The sequence below is a fragment of the Ambystoma mexicanum genome, chromosome 8 (genome assembly GCF_040938575.1).
Source record: "Ambystoma mexicanum isolate Mex_15411 chromosome 8, UKY_AmexF1_1, whole genome shotgun sequence".
Lineage (NCBI taxonomy): Eukaryota > Metazoa > Chordata > Amphibia > Caudata > Ambystomatidae > Ambystoma > Ambystoma mexicanum.
The window spans coordinates 294,800,152-294,826,648 of record NC_090929.1 but is presented as its reverse complement, the minus strand read 5'-3'; the positions used below and the strand labels follow the sequence as shown (position 1 = coordinate 294,826,648).

The window sequence follows — 26,497 nt, the reverse complement described above, 5'->3', positions numbered from 1 at the left end:
AATCATCTCCCAAACGCTCCTACCAGGATCTGCACCTGCTCCCTCTGCTATTGGCAGCATCTGTCATTCTTCTGGTCATCTCCTGAATAGTAAGAAAACCACAGATCAGGGCAGCAATACCCAGCTGGCCACACAGCTCAGTTTATCACATGAACACTGCATCTTTACAATTGCTGCGTATGAAGGGTGGGAATAATGCTCACCTCTGTGTCTTTAATAGAATCAAGACTCCCTCTGCATTAAGCTTCGGTTATCTTCATTCTTTGTCAAGACCGGAGGAGAGCATTATGCTTGTTCAAAGCGTTGCACTGCCGGCACTGCCACTGAGGCCACTAGCTTTAAATAGAACAGCCTGAAGGAGGAGTCATTGGAACAGTCGGCTGCTCGCAATATATCCTGCAAGCTGGCCCCTACAGTGAACGCTTTGGAGGCCATCGCCCCTCTTACAGAATGTGCCCGAACGTGGACAGGTCTACTCCTGCATGCGCCATGATCTCCCTAACCCCTCTGGCTATAGTTGCAGTAGATACCGCCTTGAAAGGCTTTCTCTTCACTATAAGAAGCTGGGTGACCCCCGCTGGCCTGAACTTCGCCAGCCTACTCTCATAATTCTTAATACAAGACGTCACATGCAGCTTAGGCTGATCCAGCAAATACAAATAGGAAATAACCCTGGAGTTAGCTGTGTCCTCTTCACCACGTTAAATGCCAACCCATCAGGGGGGAACAACTTCCTGTCTACTTCTAGGGCCCTCACATCTTGACAATCTCCTACAGGATACCATAAATAACAGAATAGCTAGCTTGTTTGACCGCTGCTGTAGGCACAAATATGTGTTAGCCGGCCAGCTAAGGAACCCCGCAAGGACATCGTTGACGTCCCACGGGTAAGCATACTTGGGCGTCGGCAGTGCTCGAAACGTCACTCCTTTTAGGAGCCGTACTACCGCTGGATGTTCCCCTACCGGTTTCCCGTCCACTACTGTGTGTCTGGCTGGGATTGCAGATCTATCCACGCCTAGTATCCTGAGTGCTTTGCCACGTTCCACTAGAAAGACAAAATAATGAAACACATGAACTGCAGGTGAAGAAACAGGATGAATGTGGTGCTTTCGGCACCAGCACACCCACTTGTCCCACACTGTGTCATAGCTCCTAAGCGTAGATTGAGCCCAGGACTCCGTGATAGGCTGGGCACTGTTTTCTGAAATGCCTGTCAAACTCCATTTATTTCCGATACCTTGCAGGCTATCAGAGGAACGGTGTTCACCATCCTCAGAGGATGACACTGACCTCTGGGATCCCCTAGCAGGTCCTGATTCTGAGGAAGAGTCATTGGAAAATCTGAGGAAAGTTCCATCTGAACTGGAAACCACGCTTGGGACTTCCAGGCAAGGGCTAACCAGCACTATCTCTGCTTGTTCACTGCAAATCTTCGCCAAAACTCTCGCTATCACCATGAACAGAGGGAATGCGTAATGTCTGGTTCCCTCCCAGTGATGCAGAATAGCATTTGCTCCAAGTGCTTCTGGAACTAACCTCCAGCTGAAGAACATGGGACTCTGTGTGTTTAGCTTGGAGGCAAATAGATTGATGTCCAGAGGGCACCAAAGCCCCTCTATCTTCCTGAAAACCTCCCTCTGGAACTTTCAGTCACTGGAGTCCTGCAGATACCTGAAGTTCCAGTCTTCCACCGTGTTCTTTTCTCCAAGCAGATACTCTGCTGTGATCGACAACTGCATTACCAGACAGTAGTGCTAGAAGCCCTTTGCTAGTTCCGCTAGCATCTTGGATCTCATTCCTCTTAGATGGTTTATGTATCTCACCACAGACACGTTGTCCATTTTTAGGCGGATGCAGCAGTTCACTCTGTCTCTCGTGAACGTCTTGATCGCAAAAAAGACCCTGCCAAGAGTTCTAGACAGTTTATGTGAAGACTTAGCTCTTCTGGACTCCACTTCCTTCCTGCATTGGAAGACCGCACCTGGCGCCCCAACCAGATCTGCTGGCGTCTGACTCTATGATCAGATCTGGGATGCCTCCGAAGATGACTCGGGCGTTCCAGGCTTCCATGTTTTGGATCCACCAGTCCAGCTCGGTCCTATTCTCCTGGTCTAGGGGAACCAGTTTGTGATACCGCAAGCCCTGTTGAAAATGCCTTATCTGCAGTCTTTGCAGAGCTCTGTAATGCAAGGGCCATGGAATTATGGCTTGGATGGAGAATGCCAAGAGGCCTACTATCCTTGCCAAACTCCTGATCGGTATCAGCTCCTTTCTGAAACATGCCGCAATCTCCTTCTTGGTCTCCCTCCTTTTCTGCGCTGGTAGCTCCAGCGTCGCTTTCCTTGTATCCACTACTAATCCCGGGAAGATCATCCTTCTTGTGGGAGCCAGTTCTGATTTTTCCTGATTGATGAGTAACCCTAGTGACTCTATCATATTCTGCAGCCATTGCTCCTGATTCCGTAACGTCACCTTGTTCACTGCTAGAACTAGTATGTTGTTGAGGTAAACTATCATTCGAATGCCCCTCTCCCTGGCCGCTGCTGCCACTGGTTTCCTGAGCATGCTAAATGCCCATGAGGCAGAGGAGAGGCTGAACGGCAGTGTTTTGAATTGCCATGCTTGCTCTCCCCACATGAGGCACATGAAAGGGCGGTCCTCTGGCACCACTGGAACTGTAATGTACACATCCTTCAGGTCTATCCTCACTAGCTAATCCCCCTTCCTGAGGATGTCTCTGAGGAGGTGAATGCCTTCCATCTTGAAGCGCCTGTAGGCATTCCACTTGTTGAGGCTCTTTAGATTTATCACCGGCTTGACCTTCTCTTCCCTGTGAACCAGGAACATGTTGCTGATAAACTTTGTTCCCCCTATAGTCGCTGGCTCTATTGCTCCCTTGCGCATGAGCTGCCTTAGCTCCTCCTGGAGGATACCCTCTTCCCCATATGAAAGTACAATCTTGGTTGGGGCCCTCGTTTGCTTGGGTTTTGAGATGAAATCTAGCCTGAACCCTATCACTGTCTACAAGACCCAGACATTGTTTGACAGTTTGCGCCGTGCATTTATACACTCAGCTGTCATTCCCCCCCCACTGGCGGGAAATACCCTTCTCGCACTCTCAACTGTTGTGCCGACGGGCATCTCCAGTACCCTCGTCCTCTGCGACCTCGATTGGATCTCCTTCTCACGGTAAAGGAGTCCTGTTCTCTAGACTCCAAGTATTGGGCCCTCGAGCCCTGAGATCTGCGGTCAGAGTCGTGCTGACTGACCGCAGGCCCTCTGTAGCATCCAGTCCTGGCAAAAACGCTCTTGACCACTCTAGGAGAGGGCTGCCAGTCTGTGGACCTTGAGTGCGTGATCGCATTAGGGTCAAGCATGTCGGTCATTTCTCGGTCGGCCTCTCCGGTGTTGTTCTCCTTTATCGTCACCACGGACGTGTTGGAGTCTGTGTCTGCTTCTCATTTTCTCTTCCCCTTGGGGCGGGGGTTGTAGGTGCGGCACTATCAACCTCTTCATGAAGGCCTCTTTCTGTTTCTGAAATGCATCTGTCGCCTCAGGGGTACTCAGTTTCCCCCCATTGTCATGGCTCGGGGGAGTTGAAGAGTGTTTCCTCTTCCGAGCCGAATTTCTCCCCTGCTCTTTCTCCTTTATGTCAGTGTGCGTCTTGGGGTACGCTCTTTTGCTCCTTGCTCTTCCCAAGCACAGCTTCCAGTGTGTCGAGTCTGTCTTGTAAGGGCTTAACCCCTCGGGATACTGCATTCACTATAGAGTGACCAGACGTCCCGGTTTTCCCGGGACAGTCCGGGAAAATCGCCGCCCATCCCGGGGTACCGGGAGTTTTTTCATTTTGCAAACCCCATCTGGGGTTTTCAAAGGTGGGTGCCCAAGATCCCTGTTTTTTCCGGGACCCGATTTCGAAATCCCGAAATAGGGTCCTGGCGCAACTCTAAATGTGCGAATGGAGGCGTGAAAAGCATTTCAGGCCCCCATTTCCTCTCCCTTTCCCTCCCAGCCACTTTCCTCCAATAAGAGGGGTGTGCATGTGAGCACACCCCCTCTGTGCCCCCCGGCCCCCGCAACAGGCCAGCAACGTAGAAGTAGGACTACATTTGTATTTTTATTTGTTAGTCCTACTTTTATGTCTATGGCCTGTCCGGGGTTTTTTGTGTGAAAAATCTGGTCACCCTAATTCACTAAGGAGTCTCAATCTTCTCTTAATAGCTCTCTGCAGCTGTGCATTGCAATGTCACTCAGCTCTTGGCCGGATGCTGCTGTGCGCTCGGCTCCGCTGATTTTATAAGCGGGAGCTGACATTAGAAGAATCATGGACGTTTTAATGTATTACAGAAATGCTCTCCACGGAGCTTGCAGTACTGGAGGCTTTGTGCGCGCGCTGCGTTTCCTTCCCCACAATGGACGCGGAGTTGCGCAGGCGCGTTATCCTCTATCGCCCCCGAGATACGGGTGCCCTCGCAGTCGCGGCTCGAACGCGAAGTTCCCAATGTACCTTTGAGAGAGGAGCGGGCGGGTCTCCCAAAGTGAGCACAAGAGCCCACGGATTCCACCCGCTGTCTGAGTTTCTCTCGCTGTTGCGAACGTGCGCACGGGAGCAAATCGATATGTCTGTGCGCCACGCACCTATCTCGGTAATCCTAACGTTTTAGGAAAAAATAACACGCTGCATGCACTGTGCAGATTCGCTTGCGCATTTCCAGACACAAGCTCATTCACAATGAGACGTTATCTAAACCATGTATAAACTTTACAATAGCAATGTATCTAGTGTCACACAGTGCTCTGCATACAAAATGCTACTTATGTTTGCTGAAGAGCAGAAAAGAAAGCGGCTGCGGCACCTGTACCGGACGTGACATCATGGGTTGCAGATAGGAGGAAGTGATAAATGGAACTACAGGACAAGGATGGGGAGGTGTAGTTCCTAGTTAAAAAAAAATAAAAATTGGTCAACATTTTTATGACAAAGAATGTGTTCCACCATGTCGCAGCACCATCTTCTATAAACATCTGTTGAGAGTTTTGGAGATGGTCTGACTGTGAAGGTATCAAGTGTTGTGTGCCATATTCATCAATGGAAATGGTCTGTAGTGGGTCTCTGGCTTTGGTGTATTAAGCGTCTGGTCATATAAGCAGATCCTGCTGGTTTTGTCTGGTTAGAGCTTTGGCTTTTCAAAATGCATTTTTAAACTGGTCCTTTCTGTTTTGTGCAGGGTGACGTTGGACAACCTGGCAATGTAGGAGAGCAAGGCGTGAATGGCTCCCAGGTACGCTGGATCCTTTATGCTTCCTGAGTGGGGGATAAAGGGATATGGTATAAAAACGGTTCTCTTTTACAGAAACCCCAATCTTCGTCTTAATGTTAAAATACGTTTTTTCTTCTAGGGGGAGTTGGGCCCTACAGGTCTGCCAGGTCCCAGGGGTCCACAGGTATGTAATATTGTGAAAACTGTTGCATGGGATTCCAATGCCACACTGGCCCCACAGGCATGGGATGCTGTGCCTGTCTTCCAGGGATGTCACACAGTGCATGTTACCCATTTACTATGAAAGGAAGCAGAGGAAAGCATTGTAGATGGCTGCCTTCCTTGCTACTGCCAATGCATCCTTCGTGCTGGTCCTTTATTCAATGTTGCATTAAGCCACCCACTTCCTTTCACACACTACCAAGCTTTATTCCATACCTTACTATCTCTCTCCTCCGATGATGGTTTCCACCACGGCCAAACTATCATTCTCCGATCAAACTCTTTCCACCACTCATCACTCTGACTTATCATATATATTCGGACCTTTCCATCTGTCCAAAGCATAATAATTATTATTGTTATTATTATTATTAATTATTATTATCATGATGTGCTATAACACGTCTTTAAATCTATCCCATATCTCTTACTGTGCTGTAATGCATGTGTTAAGACCTTCTATGCTCCCCTGGACAAAGTGGTGAGCTATTGTACAGTTATTTCATCCTTCCATTTGCTTTAGACATCTTACACAACTTGTGTAATACTTACATTATGCCCTAGATATCCTACTGTGCTGTATTATATCTGTTACAAGTGTACATTCGACCCAAGATAGCCTAGTAATCTAGAATCCACCGAGTCCACCCTATCATGTATTCTAATATCCATATTCAATTATGATTAAATGCATCTATTCTGACACTGCATTTTGCCTCAGACCTCATTATGTGCAGTAAGACACCAGGCGTCATTACGAGTTTGGAGGAAGCCTCCAAACCTGTGTCCGGGTTCTCAGAATGGGGACTTACCGGGTCATTCCAACCTTGGAGGACCCCGTAGGTCCCCATTCTGAAAACCATTCCCCATTCCCATTCGAGCCCCTATAGTGCTCAATGCGAATGGGGAAGGAGCTAATAACGGGCCCGCAAATTGTGGGCCCGTTATTAGCTCCATGGTCCCTTAACGGGTCCCGCTAAGGACGGCTGGTCAGATTAGCCGCTCCTGGTGGGACCCGATAAGGGACCTCGGAATGTGGCTGTTTGGGGTTAACGGCACCGGCATCCTTACCAGTGCCGTTAACCCCCTACCGCCAATACTCGGAATGACCCCCACCCTCTTTTTATTTAGCCACATATCTCACCCAGGGCATGCGCACACCCATACTTCCCTTTTATTCTAGTCTGTGCACTTGAACATGATCCTTGATGCAAAAGAATTTTATCGACTTCACATTTTCTTTCAACTGTGACCACTATTTTGTGGATTAATCCAACTCTCCTTCCCTTACTCTCAATAGATCACTTTTAGGAATGACTACATATATGCTGCCCTTCCTCTGCTGCACACACAGTGCATGAGTGCATGGCTTTGCCTCCCTCATTGCATGACATTCTTTCAGAGCAATTATTCCATCCTGGCTGATTCCTGTGGATGTGAACCATGGCTTGCCCTTTCTTTACATCATATCATTCATTGTATTGCTATAGATATCCACCCACCCCTCCTGAGTATTGAATGCGCTATGCAGAAACTCATTCTACCTGCCCTTCCTCTCTGGCCTATTTGTAATTAATTTCATTAGAGCACCTTCACTCTGGTCTTCGATAATGCTTTGTGAGGCCTCTCATTGCTAATGCAGGAGATTATTGATTCATGTGGAGCTTCCGGGTTGAGCCCCTATTAATTTCCAGTGCACTCTTTCCCAATGCTGTGGGAAAATCAGTGATCATGCTGAAGAGTGTTGGGTGTCACAAAATAGAGATTTGGTTAATCGAACTGCATGTCTCACAGACGTTGGTGTACTCTGAACTGGAGTAATATCTTATGTTATCCAAATAACATGTTCAGTAACCACTTCTTCTCCCTTTATAGGGCCCTCATGGATTACAAGGGCTGCGCGGACCTGTTGGACCAAGGGGGCTGCAGGTACGCTCTCTATGTTTAGGAAAGTCATTATTGTATTTCTTCCTCCACTGCTATTGCCCCTCTGCCCCCTCTTTGTTCCTTTTTGTACTGCCCCTCTCTCATGCTATCTTCTCATATGTTAATCTTGTTCTTCTGTATCCCAGCCAGACCCTCCTCTTTCAAAATTTGTCTCCTATCGCTTTCCTTCTAAATGCTCCTTCTTGTAATATCTGTTCCTACTGTGTCTCTTATTTTCTCTTTCTGTGCCTGTCCTGGTGTAATAGAGAGAATGAAATAAGGAAGTTATTCTCATAGGTTTACTTGTAAGGACTTGCTGTAGATCGTTGTCTGGAAGAGACTTTTGTTTGCTCAGAGCTCTTTATGACAGAAAAGAGTACCAGGAATATGGAATGAGTCATGTCAAAGGCGGGGCAATTTCTAGCCAACTTGGTGCCCAAAGCAAAACACTAGAATACGCGCCCTCACCCCCCGACTGGAACATGTCACTCCCAAACTACACCTCTGTGTCGTGCAACAAAACCCCTCCTCATTATCAATAAATCACTGCTATATAAATTAAGCTGGTTTCATTACAATGTAATTCAAGTACTTTACAGAAGAAATCTAATGTGAAAACCCATCTGCTGCCCAAGTAAATGGTTCTTCTGTCAGCTGCTTTTAGGGAAGACCTTGCCTGAACGCGGTTTCAAACTGTCTGTCCTGGCATACTGCGGTGTGACCAGCCTGTGGGAGGTCTGAGGGCCCACTGACCCTGTGTTGCAGATGATCTGTTCATACCACCACACTTGTATTTCGCAAGGGGCAATACTAAACTAACCATATGAATTATTTTCTGATAGAAGGTTATAATTCCAAGATGGGCAGTCTGGTACACTCTTATTGTACTCTTTCAAAATACCTCTGAGAGTGGGAGAGGGGGCAAATAGCACCAATGAGTGTTCCTGTCTGCTTTGCTTTACATCACAGAGCATTTCAGAACTATAACAGAGATCTCTATATTTAACATACAAGTATGTGATAAAAGGGTCGTATGTGTACATCTCTAAATACATCGCAGACACATGGCTTGGTGCTCACATCACTGTCCACAACACTCACCCTAACGTTCAAATGTTTTTAACCATAAACCATACATACTCATTCGGACAGCTTACATTTTTGGATGTGAGTATAAAATGGCTACAACATCAGCCACTCAAATGAAATACAAGGGATCTTTTGCTTCTTGTTTCTGGAGGATTTTAGATGGCGAGGGGCTGGGTCTCAGTTTGAGCATGCCCAACCCCCAATACAGAAACATCTTTAGGGAATTATATCTATAGACAGGGAATTATTCCCTAACAGAAACACCCAATAAACAATGCAAAGAAAGGATACACAGTAAAAAATGGTACCTCTTACAATCTTTAAACTGATGAATCCACTCTCAAGAACTAAAGATTTAAGGGCTGATTCATGGAATTATTTGCGCTGAAAAACGGGGATTTGTGCGCCATTAAGCCGCAAATCCCCATTCGTTAAACAGGGATTTGCGGGCAGAATGGTGCACAAATCCCTGTTTTCGGCGCAAATAATTCCACGAATCAGCACCTTAAAGTGTGTAATGTAGCTGATTAAATCTCGACTTCCCTGCTTAAACTCCAAGAGCTCCCATCCACCTCCAGCATAACCTGTCGCCCGTCAAACATTTTTCTAAACTCCATTTGGAAAAGCTGAAAATCCCTTTAGGCTGCATGTCGCTGGCTAACTAACAACCCAGCCCATGTGGCAGCCTCACCGGACAAGTGAGACAATATAAAAGTGACCGTAGCTGCTTCTGACGCAAACACTTCGAATCTACTCAAAAAATGCAACTCACATTAAGTCATAAGTGTTCTAAACCACTTCAGAAACCCTCCAAACCCTTCAAGTGGGGCCTGAGGTACAGACATAAAGAACATCCTTAAACCCCCTAATGCCCCCTTGACTTCTGCAACATTTCTTCCTTGATCTTCCCTCTGCAAAACTGGGGGTTCCTGCATCTCCCTAAACCAAGCTTCAAAAGACCTGGAACTGGAAGCCTCCTGAAAATGGGTCACCTTTAACTTAACTCCTCTAATGTCTACCCTAAACCTACATTCTAACTATGGGACGCCCTAATCTCCTCTCTCACATCCTTGATCATTTTCCCCAGGGTATCCATAGTGTGCTCAGTTGGGTTCATGACAGCTCGAGAGAACTAAAAGTGTTTGGCCTTTCATATTGTCAGGTCAATGTATTCACAAGATGTCCTCAGGAGCTGCTGAGCGCCACAGTCCCTCCAAGGTGTTGCACCCTCAACCTTTGTTCAAACCGGCTCAACGCGAAACACCCCCAAGGAAAAGGGGAAGTGGATAAAATAACAAATGGTTCAGATTCCTGTCCTTGACTCTGGAGGCTATCTGCATGAGGACAAGAAGGAACACATTAGCTTGCACATTCTTAATTTACATAGCCCCCCCTCTCTTCTTCCCCTAGCTTTTTTACACTGTACCTGAGTTCCCTCTGCAACTGCTAAGCATGAAATAACTAGTTTTAACTACCTTCTTATCAAAAATAGCCTTCAAGGACACTCTTTTAAAACTGAGTGAAGGCCTTCCTAATCTGAATTTTAGATGTACTAGTCTTTAAGAAACAGTTAGCACATCTGCACTGATATGCAACAACAAATAACTGATGTTTCATTCCAGGAGTTGAAAACTCTCTGACTTGACCCCTTTTAAATTAGCTCAATAGCAGATCCCAGCAAGTGAGATTTAACTCCCATAGACTTGTGCGCTAACCACGCATCGAGAACGATAAGTGAGTCAAAAGAAAATAAAACTATTTCTGCATGCGTGCATTACCTACGGGAGCCCTCTAGGGGGTCCTACTATCCCAATCGCTTCTTGTTGAAGCTCTGTCACTGCACAAGTCACGCATTCAGGTCCCCGGGCTTGATCTTCCTCACATAGCCTTCCTTCCTGCTGCCATGCTCAGTCCCTACATAAGCCGCGAAAGAACTTTCATTTCACCGGCAACTGGAATGCATAAGTACAGGGCTGCAGAACGTAAGTGGCAAACTTCAGGTACACCCTCCAACTGGCCTGCCGCATTCTACAAAGGCATTAAAGGCTTTCTATCCATGCCAAAAAGGGGTCTACATTCAGGCACGAGTATCTGGCGCGTCCACCAACATGGCTGAACTCTTCAAAATGTGCAGGGAACTTGCCAACCCGTATCCAGTATCCTCTGCCCCTACTCCTTCCCAGGTTCTTTGCAAAGTACTCACCACTCACTTCACCTCCAAAACCTAGGACATACTGAACAGCCTTGTCACACAATCTCCCAGCCCATCTCCCCCCCCTTTTCTACCCTGACCACTCACCCTCCTCCTTCCTCCTTCGCACCTGTCTCTCCGGAAGACATCACCAGAGCTGTCAACTCCATGAAGGTCTCTCCAAACAGGTTGCCCCTTGCTCATCCAGAACCATCAAGGACAACATTTCCTCTCTCACCCCTGCTCCCGTTGATTTTTGTAAACACTCCTTTGCTACTGGTTCTTTTCCGTCCTCCGTCAAGCACTCCCTTGTGCGCCCCCTCCTTAAAACACTGTCAGCAGACCCTTCCTGCCCAGCCAACTATCGCCGTGTCTACATCACCCCTTTCCTGGGGAAACTGCTTGAGAAGTTGGTCCTGCCCCAACTTAAGTTTCACACTGAACTTGTTGGCGGTCTTCACGACCATCAATCTGGATTCACACTGAACTTGTTGGCGGTCTTCACGACCATCAATCTGGATTATGAGCATCCAGAGGCACAGAAACTGCACTTCTGAACACCCGTGAAGAGCTGCTCACATCCCTTGATTCCAACTTCTCTGCTGTCCGCATCCTCCTTGATCTTGCTTCTTCTTTTGACACAGTGAACCACCCTGTCCTCATACAAAGGCTCCATGACACCATTGGTATCTCAGAGCAGGCAATGGACTGGCTAACCTCCTTCCTAACTGACAGCTCCTCAAAAGTCATACTGGGCACCTTCTCCTCCCCTACTTCCTTCTCCACCTGAGGCGTCACCCAGGGCTCCATTCTTTCGCCTTGGCTCTTTAACATCTACCTTATTCTGTTAGCACGCCTCATTTGCTCCTTCTCCCATAACTTCCAGTGCTATGCTGATTACACACAACTCTTCTTCAAACTTTCTGCAGACGCCCTTTCACCCTCCATCATCCCTGACTGCCTCTCAGCCATCCAGGCCTTGTTTACTTCTAATGACAGCTGCCTCAGTGCCAGCAAAACAGAGATAATTCCTATTGGGACCCCTGCACCTGACTTCTTCCGTTCACTCTGACCTTCTTCCACGGGCTCTCCCCCGCTCCCTCCTTGGAAGCCAGAAACCTCTGAGTCACCTTCGACTCCTCTCCCTCCTTCCTCCCTCATACTCAGGACATTGCCAAGAAGTCCCACTTTCAGCTTTTCCTTCTGAAAGAATTCTACCTTTCCTCACCTTTCCCAAAAGACTCACTGTTACCCGGGCTGTGGTTCTCTCTAGGGTTGACTATTGCAATAGCCTCCTCCTTAATCTACCTTTGTCCACTCTGCGACCCCCTCCAGCTAAACCAGAATAGGGCAGCAAGGCTTATCCTTGGCCCCAAGCCCAGCAACAGCATCTCTCCTGCCCTACAAACTCTTCACTGGCTCCCGGTCGCAGCACAGATTAAATTAAAATGTCTCTGCGTCATCCACAAGGCTTGTTAGGTAACAGGGACCACTCTATCTGCAACTCTTTCTGACAAAATATCCCCCCTCTACACACCTGCGTTCCTCTGGCACCAACTCCCTGTGTATAAAGCAGTTTTCTAAACAGAGGGCAGGTGGTTGGTCGCTTTCCTCAGCGGGCTCTGTACTTTGGAACAGCCTCACCCTCCTTCTTTGTCTTGAGCAGCACGTCCTTAATTTCCAGAAAAGCCTCAAGACCTTCCTCTTTGCCTCTTCCTTCCTTCTGTCTCTCCCCTGCTAATCGCAGAGTAGCTTGATTGGTGTGCTGGGCCCTTATGCATCCTCAGGGCCCTGACCTCCCACATCTTATCATCCCAGCTGCTGTCTATCCTCTGCACTTGCCTCGGCTCACCCTCCACCAATGGAGGTTGCACTTACCTTCTTCATAGCACTTCACCTACTGCTCTCCATGAACACCACGGCACCTATACCATACCCCTCTCCCCTCTGCACTTGCACATTCTGAACACTCACAAGGCGTAGTAGGTTGTCTTCCCCTCTCATCGTCTCTTCTTAGAATTGTTGTATTTAATTATTGAACATTATTGTAATTACATTGTCTATCATCCCCTTTCCCCTCCCTGTTGCCCTGTGGACGCTTTGACCCTGTATTTGCTTTCTGTATAAATGCTTATCAAGTGAACAATTAATAAAGAAATAAAGAAATATGCGATGGTTTACGAAACAAGCAGGCGGCGATGTAGATATGTTGCCTGGCTACCTCCGGCTTCCACTCACTGCCAGCAAATGAAAATTTGCACACTGCCTGAAGTAAATAGTCACTCTTTATGAAACTTCTTTCTAACATCTTTCTCCTTAAATTATTTTTAGTCGAATTCTTAATTATAGTTTTCTAAAGAAACTAACACGTCGCAATTACAGAACAAAAAACGTATAATGAATTTAGCTGCCTCCAGTCGCAGAAGCTGCTTTCTTCCTCACAGTATCTCTTTCCTCCGGACTCCAGTTCTTCTGTTTGCTTCCTCCTGAATTTCAAAAAGCCAAAACCTGCTGGAGGCAGTCTTGGGCCTAACTTGAAAGAGATTTCTTAAACATGAACTGCCTCTTGGACAGTGACTAATGAAAGGCAGTTTGGAATGTTAAAAAAACTGCCTTTATTCTTACTGAAGACCATCAGTGCGCAGAGTCACATCCTCCATCTTGGCTAGGAATAGTTAACCTACACTGAACACATGGGTTAAGGCCTAAACCAAAGTCACACAAGAGATATAGTTTAAAAGGTTTAGTGACCCAAAATACCCTGTCAGCCCACATGAAAGTCAAACCCTTAAGCCCCTGGACCTAACAAGGATGTGAAGAAGAGTAGGGTTGACTTGAGCAACATCTCCTTTAGTGGAAATACTGAGACTTGGAAGAGCCACGTATACCACTGGCGAATTCATAACACTGAGATGAGGAAGAGGACCGCAGTGACAAAGATTACTAGAGCCAGGTGTTCAGTCCTGTAGGCTCTTGTCCGTGGAAGCTGCTAAACCCCACAGTCTCCCACAAAAGTGTGGTCAACAACTGAGTCAAGGAACAACTGAAATCCCAAGTACTCCATGGGAAAGGGGAAGTGGAGAAAATAAACAAGAACATAGATTTGGGCCTTCTGTTAAAGGCACCAATCTGCAGGAAGTGAAAAAATAAGAAAATAGATTAAAATAATTCTAAAACTCCTAACATCCCTGGTACCCCTAGAATATGTTATACCTGTTATCCTCAGCGAGATGCAGAGAGGACTTGAAAATAGTTCATTAATTTATTGATGGAAAACTGCACTGCGTTGATATGTTTTCCAAAAACGTAACTTCATAAAATGTCTTTTCAGAATTTGAACTTAAGAAGAGCTGAACCACAGTTGAATATCCTTGAATAAATTATGAGGATAACCAATCCAAAGTCTGTTCCCCCGAACTTGAAATGACATTTTTCATACTTTCATCAGAGCTGAACTAGTAGTTCGTTGATTTAAGTACAGAAGTTGAAGTCTTTAATGCTGTTTCTGAGCGTCTTGAACTCAATAAGAACAAATGAACACTTCTTGCAAGCTGTTTAAACAAACAGACTGGAAATAAACTGATCCGCACTGAAAATGTATGAAAACGCTACTTTTCAACCTTCGCGCATGCATGCTATTAGCCAGATTCGTATGTTTAATTTGAGAAAACAGTATTACATTCTTTCGTGCATGCCTGCCTTGCGAATTGTCGGGAAACCTTGGGCAGACACGAAGCGAGACGAAACGTAGCGGTTTCCTCCTCGTAAATGTGCACTTGCCTAAAAGCTACGCAGAGTCAAATTCCACTGTCACTGAACAACCGGACAGTTAGGTCGTCCAACAATACTATACTTATTATCCAACGGACTTGCTCATCAGATTCTGAGTGAGGCAGACTTTGACAATTATTTCCAGTTATAAAACGCACACTGGCTTGCTGAGAGGCGCGCGTGAGAAACAATTTAACTCTTTCACTTCACAAGCTTGAACTTAACAGTTTCTTCATACAGAGCGTTGCAACCCAAAGCGCTTTAACTGCAAATCCCTAACTAAGTACCTAAAACTAAATACATATATTTGTACAGTTACTGAAACTCGACATCTTTCCAAAAGGAAAGCAACTTTCACTGTTTTCAATAGGTTCGCTGCGCTCGCACCCATAACTCAGGATGTCTTGTCCCATGCACGAGTGTCACACAAATCTTCTTTCTTTGGCACTTGTAAACAAAATCCTAGTAACTTGGCCTTACAACACTGGAGCACACACTGAACAGTGAAAGGCCGTTTAGAATGTTAACTTGGACATCAGGAGACAATCTGCACCAATCAACGTCCATTCCCATCTTCAGCCTGATGGATTGGCAAGCTCTCATTCTGAAAATAGAATTGTTGAGGCCCAAACAACTTGTGCCCATTGTTCTAAATAACAATTGTATTGATTATATTAAACAGATCTAAACTAGAAACTAGATAAACTAACTAATGATCTGACCCAGACCTGACACCAGGAAGCCCACACTGCAGTCTAGTTGTTGGCAGGAGTTGCATAGTAGTGGGGCGTTTAAATGTTAATGTTAAAGATCATGTATACTGTGCACTATCACAACCAGAGTGGTCCCCTGGCACCAGGGGTGTTGCTAGGTCTGGAAAGGATGCGGGCTGCGCTAATGTCGGGACTGTCAGGACTAGGGGCTAGCTAGCTTTTTGGTTGTAACCCCTGACCTTCTATCCGGGGCTACAACCAAAAGACCTTGGGCTATAGCCCACTTAGCCTTCCCCTAGCAACGCCTCTGCCTGACGCCCTGGCGGAACCGAAAAGAAAGGGTGTGGGATGGGTTAGTAGGGCACAGCGGGAAGAGGTAGAGCGAGAGTTGGCATGTCCTGTTGACAGCTTCAGCTCGGTTTGCACCGTTCGGTGAGCTTGTTTGTGATTTACAACGCAGTAGACTCCCATATTCTGTTGTGCGAGACTATGTGTGGTTTGTTTTGTTGTTGCAGTGTAGTGAAGTGCATCGGATTGCTGTGCAGAGAAGAAGTTGCATTTGTTTAGTGTTTAAGAAGTGTATGTGTAACTTGAGGTTTTAGGGTTGAGTTAGAGGGGCTTTTCTTACCTTACCTTCTTGCTTTGGGGTGCTGTATTCAGCATCGCTGCCCTTGCTTTATGCTGGGCATTTTTTGTAGCAGTTCATTCGCTGGGTTCTGTGCATGGTGGTGGCTTTCCTTTGTTACTGTCTAGCAGTCTGTGGGCATGAGGTGGTGAAGGCGTCCCCCCAACCTTGGGAGGAGATATAGGTATGGTTGAAGGGTTTGCTCTTAGGTTGCCATAGGGTGTGCCTGCCATTGCCTCCCCGAGGATCAGGCACTATAAGGCCTCCAGAGTTCCCAGTTATTGGGTGATGCTCCCCCATCTGCAGCTATAGTACGAGAGAGAGCGAGAGAGAGAGAGAGAGAGAGAGAGACAGCTCAGAGACACCTCAGAGAGAGCTTAACTGCAGGCAAATCCAGCTGGAAGCTAGGAAGCAAGCAGAGTGCTGCCCAATGATGGAAGGCAGCTTGAAGCGTTGCCCAGAAAAAACCTATAAGCCACATGTCTGCCGTAGTGTGGTCGAAGACAGCGCAAGGCAAGAAGCAGATAAGGGGGCGGAACGTTATTCCAAGGTACCGGCAAGCCACAGTAACCGCAGGACGACACGAGGAATGCCAGAGCAGCCGAAACAAACCAGTGAGTCCAAAGGAGACGGGTCAGACACTGGGGCGCTTTAAGGCGAATGCTGCGCACCGTGGCGAAAGCTAAAGAGTCTGCTGAAGGGGCGAAAAGCCTTATGAAGAGATAAATTAACGTACGGCAAACTGACCCAATTTATGAAAACAAAGCCAGGATTGGATACCAAGAGAAGAGGGAATATGATATGATATGATATGATATGATATGGCATTTATAACACGCCTATACACACTTTTTTAGAGGCGCAACGAGGCAAGGGAGGGGGAACCGAGGGAAGACAGACAACGATCCTACTAGGCCAGGTGACATTCAGATCGTGCAAGTGCATGGGAAGGGGGAAAAGGAAAAGTGCATCGCGGACCTCTTAATGTACAGAAGTATATAACCAGGGCAAAGGAAGCCACTTCTCCTGATATGTTCTGGTGAAGTGTTGAACAAATGAACTGAAAGGCCAAGAGAAGAGTGTCATGACTCATCTTCAATCCAACGCAGGAGCTACTGAACCCCACAGACCCACCAAAGCGTAGCGTTCTCAACTAACTATTAAACCAGTTGAGCTTGTGACACCCCCGGAGGAAAGTGGAATTTGGATAAAAAAATAAAATAAGACACAGGAACTGGATCTCTCTCTCTGAAGGACTGTATCTGTATGGGCGAGAGATTCACAAAGGTTTAACTGGTAATATCAATAACACTCTTAACCAACTTTATATTTATTCACACATGAACTAAGTTACCTGAGAAATCCTCTGCTTCTGCCTAGAGGATATATTTCTTTGTAAAAACTATGTTCATTCAATTTTAAGTTGGTTCCTTACTAGGATTAGTTTAGCTGAATATTCACTGACAGTTTTTTCACCCACATCAGAATAAAAGTGTGCACCCTTTAATTCTTAATGAGAAACCTTTCAAGAAACTGGCTAGGTAGAGACTCTTTAGACTACAAGAGTTCATCTGCTTCGCATGAAGAACTCAATTCTCTTGAATTGGGTAGATTAGTTGAAGTGCGAAATATTTCCTTTCTTAGAAATCTGAAATGTCACCCCACACGTGTTATTCTCTGCTGGGATGCTCAGTTGAATCATCAAAACAGTTCAGAAAGAATATATTGAATTCCTCACTGGCTGATTCACATTAGCTTCCTCATGTTTGTACACTTGAAATAGTATGCACCTTTAGTTTTCAATGAAATGTCGAGTAGAATGTGCTGATTGATGGATAATACTCTTAAATTGTACCTTTGCCTCAAGTAAGTTCTTAAATTCTTCGCATTCAGAGATGGGATTCATTTATTTACAACGTAGCGTGTAACTTAAAAAATGATCTCTGTGCCAGAAATCCATCAAAACTGTCTATTTAGAATTACTGTCGCTGTGCACGCATACACCTTTAAGGGAAAGAGTTCAAACTATGAACTGTCCGTAATAATATGCGACATCATTTACTAAAGGGAATCAACTGGAAACATGCGGAACGGGGGAAAAAATACACTTGCGCATGCCTTCACTCAAGAAGAAAACCTCTGGAAGAACCTTGACCCTCTCACCTCAAAGGGATGTTGGAAAAACCTCAGCGACTCGATCTCTCACCGTCTCTGGATCAGATGAACGTGACGCATGGACCACCTCCTCACCAGCACGGAAGCTTCATTCTGGATTTCCTGTGAAGGCAAGCGTAACGTGAGAGGGGAAACAAAACAGGTGACTCTCTCTGGAAACCAGGCGCGCGCACTCGCAGCAGCTGTCAGGAGGGAAAAAGTTAACCCTTAAACAACCGGCTTAACTGTCACTAGTCTTCAGTCTCAAAGCAAATCTTTACATGCCAGCAAGAAATCTGAAAATCATTCGCTGCTCCCAAATAAGTACTTATCTTTGTGTCTTCTTTGTTAAGAACTGAATTGAAGCGTTGAACCCAGAAACAATATTTCTTTCTTTAGTCTGCAAATTGAAACTTGAACTTCAGATCAGATTTTTTCTGAATTCAGGTTTCTTCTCAGTTGAATCTTGGCCTAATACTCAGGAGAACATAAAAACATGACCTACTCTCAGTGAAAACTAAATGAAAGGCAGTTTAGAATGTTCCGGTTTCTCCTTTGTTTTCCCTTCACCCAATCATGACTCCTGCTCCTTTCCACCCTCTTGGCTTGAGCTCCCACCAACATCCTGACAACAAAAGTTAAGGCCCAACCAAATCAAGAAAGGAACTAAATACAAAACAAATGTAAAAATAAAGAAGAGCAGAACAATAAAGAATAAACCTTTATTTCTTTAATGTTCCGAGTGACCTGACTAAGAGGAAATACCTCTTGGTGTTGAGAAATCTAAGATCAGGGGAAGGGAGTCATACCTCCTGAGTGTTGTTTGGGAATTGTTAAAGGCAAGGAATTATCAAGAGAAGACCCATGCCTCTTGAGATTCTAATACAAAGAAAACACTGTTAAGTCCTGGGAGGAGAGTATATCAGGCAACGTAATTGAGAGTCTGGGACCCGCACCCAATCGGAAGAAAACTGTAAGAACTGAGAAGAAGAAAGTAACCTCTTGGGAATGTGGACCTTAGAGAGGAAGGAAGCAATGCCCTCTGGATGAAAATTGTGTTTGAACTTTGAAAGCAAGGAGCAACATGGTACCCTTGAGTGTGAGGAATCCATTGGAAGGAAACTATAACCTCTGGACAGAAATTGTGCTTGGAACTGTGAAATGTAAGGAAGGCATGGTATCAACAGTGAAGACAGACACGAGTGATCACAGTTCAAGGGTGTTTATTGAACGTCAGTTGGGTTTGAAAAATGCCAATCTAATCCTAAATCTAAAGATGGGAGAAAGCTACTACCATCAAATAATAATAACTCAGTCCTAGTAGAGTCAGATCAAAATAAAAAGGCCTATACTAATAAACCTATTGTCAATCCTTACTTCTGAATAGAAATGGTGTGGGAAACAATGTTATACAAAAGAAAAGTGTTCAAGAAATGATATGTCAGGATGGTTGAGCTGTTAGCTTAGATTCTCCACGTTTTCAGCACGGGACAAGGTGGCACACTCGAGCTTAGCACATACTCTGGATTTTCTAGCATGAAGATGCTGTTAAAAATCTCACTATCAGGACCTCCCGTGCCAAAGTCTCTTTGCCATTCAAAGTCTCTTATTTCAGAGGCAAAACAAAAAAGGTGATGACTGGAAGGTTTTGACTTAATGCTTTGGACAACCCTCCAGACCATTGTTTTTCAGCCTGTCAAGTCATTACAGAAGGAAAAAAATCATATGCAAATCAGGCTTGGTCCTACCCCAAAAGGGGCAGTCCAGCCCTAACTGTTAGATGACATCCCTTCTGCACAAGACCACAAGCATCCCCAGACTTGTTTCAACCTTGTTGGGCATCATCAGTGAGGATTCGCTTGGGTCTCTAGGCCCAGCAGACCCGGGACCCACATCTGGGCATACCCGTCCCTCCGGGGCGACTTTAGCAAAACAAAAAAGGTGATGGCTGGAAGGTTTTGCATTAATCATAACCACAGGCACAGCTCTGGGCAACCCTCCAGACCATCGTATTTCAGCCTGCAAAGCCGTTACAGAAGGGGAAAAACCATATGCAAATCATACTTGGTCCTACCCCAAAAGGGGCAGTCCAGCCTGACCTGCTAGGTCACATCCCTTCTGCACAAGACCACACCACAAGCATCCCCAAACATGTTTCAGCCTTGTTTGGCGTCATCAGTGAGGCGTAGCTTGGGTCTCTAGGCTCAGCAGACTCAGGGTCCACGTTTGGGCATACCCGTCCCACTCGGGGTGACTTTAGCAAAACAAAAAAGGTGATGGCCGGAAGGTTTTGAATTAATCATAACCACGGGCACAGCTGTGGGCAACCCTCCAGACCATCGTTCTTTGCCTGCCAGCCATTACAGAAGGGGAGACACCATATGCAAATCAGGTTTGGCGAAGAATGATGGTCTGGAGGGTTGAACAGAGCAATGCCAGAGGTTAAGATTCATTCTAAACCTTCCAGCCATCACCTCTTTGTTTTTGCTTTTATTTCAGAGACCCTGATGCGACAAACTAACATTAACATTTCCTTTCTCTTCAGGATTCTCATATGCACAACTTCTCGGGTGATTCACTGTTCACCCCAGATCCCCTTCTGCCGGGCTCAGACCCACTTTAACACAAAACCTTCAATTGGTCTACATCCGCCGGGCTTGGACCAAATTTATCTAATTTTCCAAACTCTCTTTACTATATCAAAATCGAAGACTTTAGACTGTGCGCATGATTTTTGCTTGACCCGTCGCAGGACCATTTCGATTGACAATTATTCTTTGTTCTCTTCTTAATATAACCCTTTAACATTCACTTCTGCCACTTCTCAGCTAGATACCTTACAGAGACCCTCGATTGAGCACTCACATGGTGCCGGACCACTCTGTCAAAGGTATCTTATCAAAGTCTCTACAAATTTCAAACACTCATTAGTAGTTCAACTTTACTTGCTTCTTTATCCACGTTTTAACAATGTTTGTTCCAGTGCTCGCCATACAATGTTGCTGCTTGCAACCTTTGCTTCAACACCGACCAGCTGTTTTGATTTCACTGCTTTGTTCTTGGAGCCAAGGATGGTACCACAGCGGTTGCTTCTTCACCCTACCTTCATTAGTGATGCGGGAGTGCCCTTGGTATCTCCGACACACAGTACAGGATTCTTCAGCCTGGTTTCCTGGTCTTGCGCTTTCTAATCTTGAGGGCTCTTGAAAGTAACTGTTTTGTGTCGGAAAGGTCAAGGGAACCTCTCTCCTTGCAATCCCCACTTGGTTTGCTGTCTTCTCTCTTTCAGCTGCCATCTCGAAACTGCTGTTACCTCGTGTGCTTTGCCTCGCTCAGAGTGTGCTTTCGTGCTGTGCCGTTTATCCGTGTGGGGAAGCTTAATGGAAGTCAGGTGTGAATGATGGTCAATAATTGCCTGACTTAGCCTGACCATTGTATTGGGACATGTCAGATATACTGCTCAGGTGCTAGTCTGTTTTCTCCTAGAGCAGGCTGTCCGTGTGAAAGTGTTCATATAGGAAAGGGGAGGCAGAGTGCCTACGTATCCTATCTGATAGGATGGGGTAAAGGTGTTACAGGGAAGGGGATACCGCGTCTTGCTCTCCGGTGCCCCACTCCCCGTAGATCCCTCACCCAGGTGATCCTCCCGTACTGGTCCACCCCCAGGAACTGCATCCAAAAGTGATGGGCGTGTCCTGGCCACCTGGGTGACAGATCCCCAGGGACTAGTGGGTGATATACTTTCTGGTTTCTAACGGAAAGCAAGAAGCAACAGAGTGCCTCTTGAGCATGTGAAATCCTGGGGAAGTGAGCAATATCTCTGGATGGAAATTGTGTTTGAATTGAAAAGGCAAGGAGCAACAGAGTGCCCCTTGACAGAGTGAGAAATCCAGGGAAAGAGAATCATACAGCCTCGGCTGGAGAACTGTAAGCATTTGAGAAAAAAGAACAGTTTTATTGCTGAAAAACACAGGGGAAGGGAGGATCCCTCCTGAGGATTGTCAAACTTTGATCCTTGTTTCTTTTTAGACCTTTTAATTATACCAAATAAAAAATAGAGAATGAAATTTAAACGGGTAAAAAATAATGAAAAAATACCAAATTAAAAAAATTATTTATATGCGGGCGTGGAGTAAGGGGTTAAATCTGGTGGGAAGGGGGTTGAGGTGGGGTGGGGTTTTAAATATGGGGAAATGGTGGGTTTTTGGGGGGACCTCCAAAAAAATAAAATGTATATTTTGTTGTTCTTTATTTTTCGTTAAAATTTAATTCTCTAATTTTTCATTCAGTAAAATCACATAGAACCCTTTTCACTTTGGAACTTGGTGTTGAAACTTTGGAGAAAATCATGACTGCTCATCATTATACCCCTTTTCATGTTATAATACATTTTGAATGTAAAGGTCAGGTTAGGATTTCAGACACAGGATGGAGAACTCTTTAACTTCTGTACATTCTGACAATTGACATCCTTATTTTCGTTTAGGCAGGAAAACCGCCCATAGAGATAGGGTGGGAGAGGTCTTTTTCCAACCCATTTTGTGTTAATAAAAGTCTATAGCAATCAATACAATGCCCTTGTGTTTGAGTTTTACTCCTGATTCCTTACACTTATATCAAGATGTAATGTTTCATAAACAAAATAAATGTCCCTTCCAATTTTAGTACATTTTTTAACTGCCACTATCATGGTGTGAATTTTGACTTTTCAACTCCCAATCATGGGTTTATGTGACACATTGCTGTGTCCCTGCTAGCTTGTCTTGAACATAACACAGAAGGAAAATACATGGGGATTGTGAGGTTACATAGATGTGTGCAGTGATTAAATCCTCATACTCAAAAGATATTTTTCACAGTACACTGTGATGATATGTCTTGTGGTCATGCGAGACTCGGACTGAAAAAACTGATTAGGTTCAACAACTTTATTTTAAGATTTTAACATGGGTTAGGGTTTGTAAAGACTGGTGGGGGTTGTCTGTACACCTGCCCTCTATATGGCAGAGTAGAAACACAGAGCACCCCCAGCCAAGATTCTCTATTGTTGGTAGCAATGGACAAGTAATCAAGGGTTAGCTCTCAGGAGGTGATGCGGGCTGGTTCTTAAGTACAGTGTAGTCCCCAAGCCCCCAACAAAGGAATGTCCACACACTATGTTAGTGATAACACAGTTCTTTATATAAATAAGGTTCAATATATATATACACAATCAATAACACACTTTGTACATATTTGTCAATTTAGTATTGCTAAAGCATAATGTCTATGCGGTACCACAGTTCACTCTTGACTCCATTAAAATTCACCAACTGCTGACAGTTCAAATGGCATACAAATCAAATAGTAAAGTGAATCAACAATAGAAATGAGAAGGAAGACAAGTTGGGTTAAACAAATGGCCGAATACTTTGTCCCTGCCCAAGACACAGTTCTGTGTTATGATCCCCCACCTGGTCAACCTGTAAATAAAGTGTATCAACAAGCCCAGTCCATATATTGTTTAAAGTAGTACTGTTTCCTTCTAAAAATGTTCTACTTTTGAGTGAACTCCCTTTAAGGCAGGAGCCCCGGGTCATCAAGATTCCTCAAAGAAAAGGTGAACAATGTCGTTGAGACGGAAGCTCTGCCCTTGGCAGAGTTATTGAAGAACGTAGGCCAAGCAAGGGCATCGGGTCATCCGTGTTGGCGTCGATGATCGGGACTCGACCACGGCTGGCTTTTGGATCTTTGTCGGCGTCTTTGTGGACTTCGGGTGGCAGGAAACCCACTGGCAGATTGGTTCGATGGTGACCTTGACTTTCTCCGGCGGGACAAAGCGGTCGACGGTGGTGAGCAAGGGAGTCCTTGATTTCAAAGTGTCTTAGGCAATGGAGCATTGAGGCTCAGGTCCACGGGTTTACAGTGATCCCCCGAACCTCGGTCGATGGTTGTCGATGGCCTCGACGTCCTGGCACTTTACTTCAGATTCCTCAGCTGTCCCTGTCTCTGGTCGGCAGTCTTTTAAAGACTGACTTGGTGAAGGTGAGCTGGTGCACGATGTTCCCTTGTAGCTTGGGTGGAGGTCTCCTAGCCAGGTCCTCTCTTGGATCAGTTCTTGGAGACACGACAGCTTTCAGTTTGCGTCGAAGGAAAGCAGCAACAAAGCCTTCTTCTTCCAGTGGGGCTTCAAGGATAAGAATCACGGTTTGACTTCAGCTTCTAAACAATTCCAGTAAGTGAGAGGTCCACAGATATACTGTTCCATCTCTCATTCACACTGCTGGGCCAAGCTCAGCAGCCAATCATTCAGAAGGGCATTCAGCAGGTAGGCAGCAAATCATGCTCGCAGTGCATTCGGGCCATTCTTCTCCATCCAGACACTCACAACACGGAATGTGGATTGGGACAAGCACCCAGCCGTTCAGCACCCCACTCATACCAGTTTCGGGCAGGGTTGTCTCATTTATTGTGTCACACACTAGAAACCAGACACCCATAACATGAAATGTATATTGGTCACACACTCCATTCACCCAGGTCCCACCTCAAGGGTATACCCACAACATACAGTCATTGGGAAGGCTGCAGCCAGTCTGGCCTGGACTTCCTGACAATACCATATATGGAACTTCCACCCAACAGCCAGTCAGGGGAAGGGTCAACGTCAGGGCTGCCAAGGACTTTGGGAAAACAAGGTAACAGGCAATGGAAAGCAAGAGGCCATGGGGGCCATCTTGTCTACCATCAGGAATCAACTGATTCCAATGGCAGGGCCTGGGTATCGCAAAATGGAGGATACTCAGAGCGCCTGTCAAATTCAGCATGGAGCTACCACCAGCCCATACCCTGCTCTGTGGTCCACACACAGGTGCCCAAAAACATACAGTTCCACATGGACTCCTTTGCAGAAAATAACACGGAACACACATGATAAAAAGACTATACGACAAGGACAGGGAGGCCCTGTCCCTCCAATGCATTTCCAGCATCACAGGGTTGGTTACACACCTATAGAAAATGTGGAAATCTCGAAAGATGGACTTCTCTATAAAACAGTGCCCAGATGGGCTCACACAATAAGTGTTTTCTCCAGTTCCAAATCTCCAGTATAACAAATCATAGTAATGCTGAATTTGTAAAGGTTCTTGCATCTCCTGGGACACTCTACCCTACAGAGGAAATGGTCAGACGATGTGGCCATAATAAAGTTTACAACCCTATTCTTGAGAGTGTTTATCCCCCTGGCCTACCCTAAGCCAACAAACAAATGTTCCATGGTTTAGCCAACACAAGAGGTCAGTAATCCTTCATTATAAATGTTCAGCCTTATAATGTTCCTGGCAAGGCTCCTTCAGGGGTTACTCACAGTGTAGAGGTTCCTTTAGCCTCCCTGTTTTCATCTCATGTTCCAGGTCCTCTGCCAGTTATTCTGTTCTATCTTCTTAGGTCTCTTCAGGGCTTACAGTATATATTAGTAGGCTTCTCCCCGCTCTCTGGTACTCAGGATTCTCGTGAGGTTTCTCCTAGATATTATGTTTCTCAGGATTTTACAGAAGGCCCCTCCTGGCCCTGGAAACTCTAGAATTCACAACAGGTCCCTCTTGGACCTTGGGCATCCTGATTTATAACAGGCCCCTCCTGGGCTTTGGATTTAGGATTCATTACAGTCCCTCCTGGACCTTGGCTTTAATGGGTATCCCCCCCCCCCTCCTTAATTCAGGCTCCTTTTCAGGTAGCCAATATTCTCATGCTCTTCTGCGATGGGCCTCATTCCTTTCCTGGGGTCACTGGTGGAAAAGCATTTGGTTCTGGCTTTCCAATTTCCCCAAGGACTTGAGAGAGGCTGTTGTGCCCTTCCTGGTGAGCCTCCCTGCTCCAGTGTTTCCAAGGCTTTAACAGCTCTCCACCTCCCTCCTTCTAACTGTACAGACAGAGAGGGAGGTGCAAAGTTTTCGAAAGATGGGGCATCCATCTTGGATTGCCAATTAGTGTTCGGTATGGATGCTTTCAGGCTTTCACGTCTCTCCAACCCCACCCAGAATTGGAATTTTTGTGGTATGCCCTGGCATTTTAATGATGTTTCTAGGGGGTTGCTGGGGTCTGTCGCCTGCCTCCAGAGACTTATCTTTAGAGCTTTCCTTTAGTAGTCAAAACACCTCTCTACCTCCTGAAAACTTTGCTTTACTGTGTGTTGGTGTAAGAATCCTACTTTTGTTGTAGGAGAGTAGAGAGGAGGCTCATCTCGAATCTCTCTTGGTGTGGGAAGGAACCTGGAGACTTCCTTGCTGGGTTGTTAGTTAGGAGGTGTGTGGTTGTCCGCCCTCTCTTATACATGAGTCTAACTTGGGGTTTTCTAGCATCCCCGTAAAGACCCTAGTAATTGTTGTGTTTTGGTTCTTGTCAGCTCCCCGTGCACCATGACAATGCTTTCTGTTCCGCTCCTTATTCCCAATACCCATATTCTGGAAATACAGTTTGGCTTTTGTTCTTGGTAAACACATATACTTGGGGAGTGATAATGACCAGGGGTTTGGTAGTGAATGGGGGCTATGATGCACAC

General features: G+C 45.7%; 1 protein-coding gene across 2 annotated transcripts in view; it reads left to right on the top strand.

Moving 5' to 3' along the window:
* LOC138471851 (collagen alpha-1(II) chain-like) overlaps nucleotides 1-26,497 on the top strand; it is a 1,536,387-nt gene that overhangs the window by 1,052,057 nt on the left and 457,833 nt on the right. For both annotated transcript variants that reach the window (XM_069609694.1, XM_069609695.1), the window contains 3 exons: nucleotides 5,232-5,285; nucleotides 5,404-5,448; nucleotides 7,362-7,415. In XM_069609694.1, coding sequence (XP_069465795.1) covers nucleotides 5,232-5,285; nucleotides 5,404-5,448; nucleotides 7,362-7,415 — 153 coding nt within the window. The remainder of the gene's footprint in view (nucleotides 1-5,231; nucleotides 5,286-5,403; nucleotides 5,449-7,361; nucleotides 7,416-26,497) is intronic.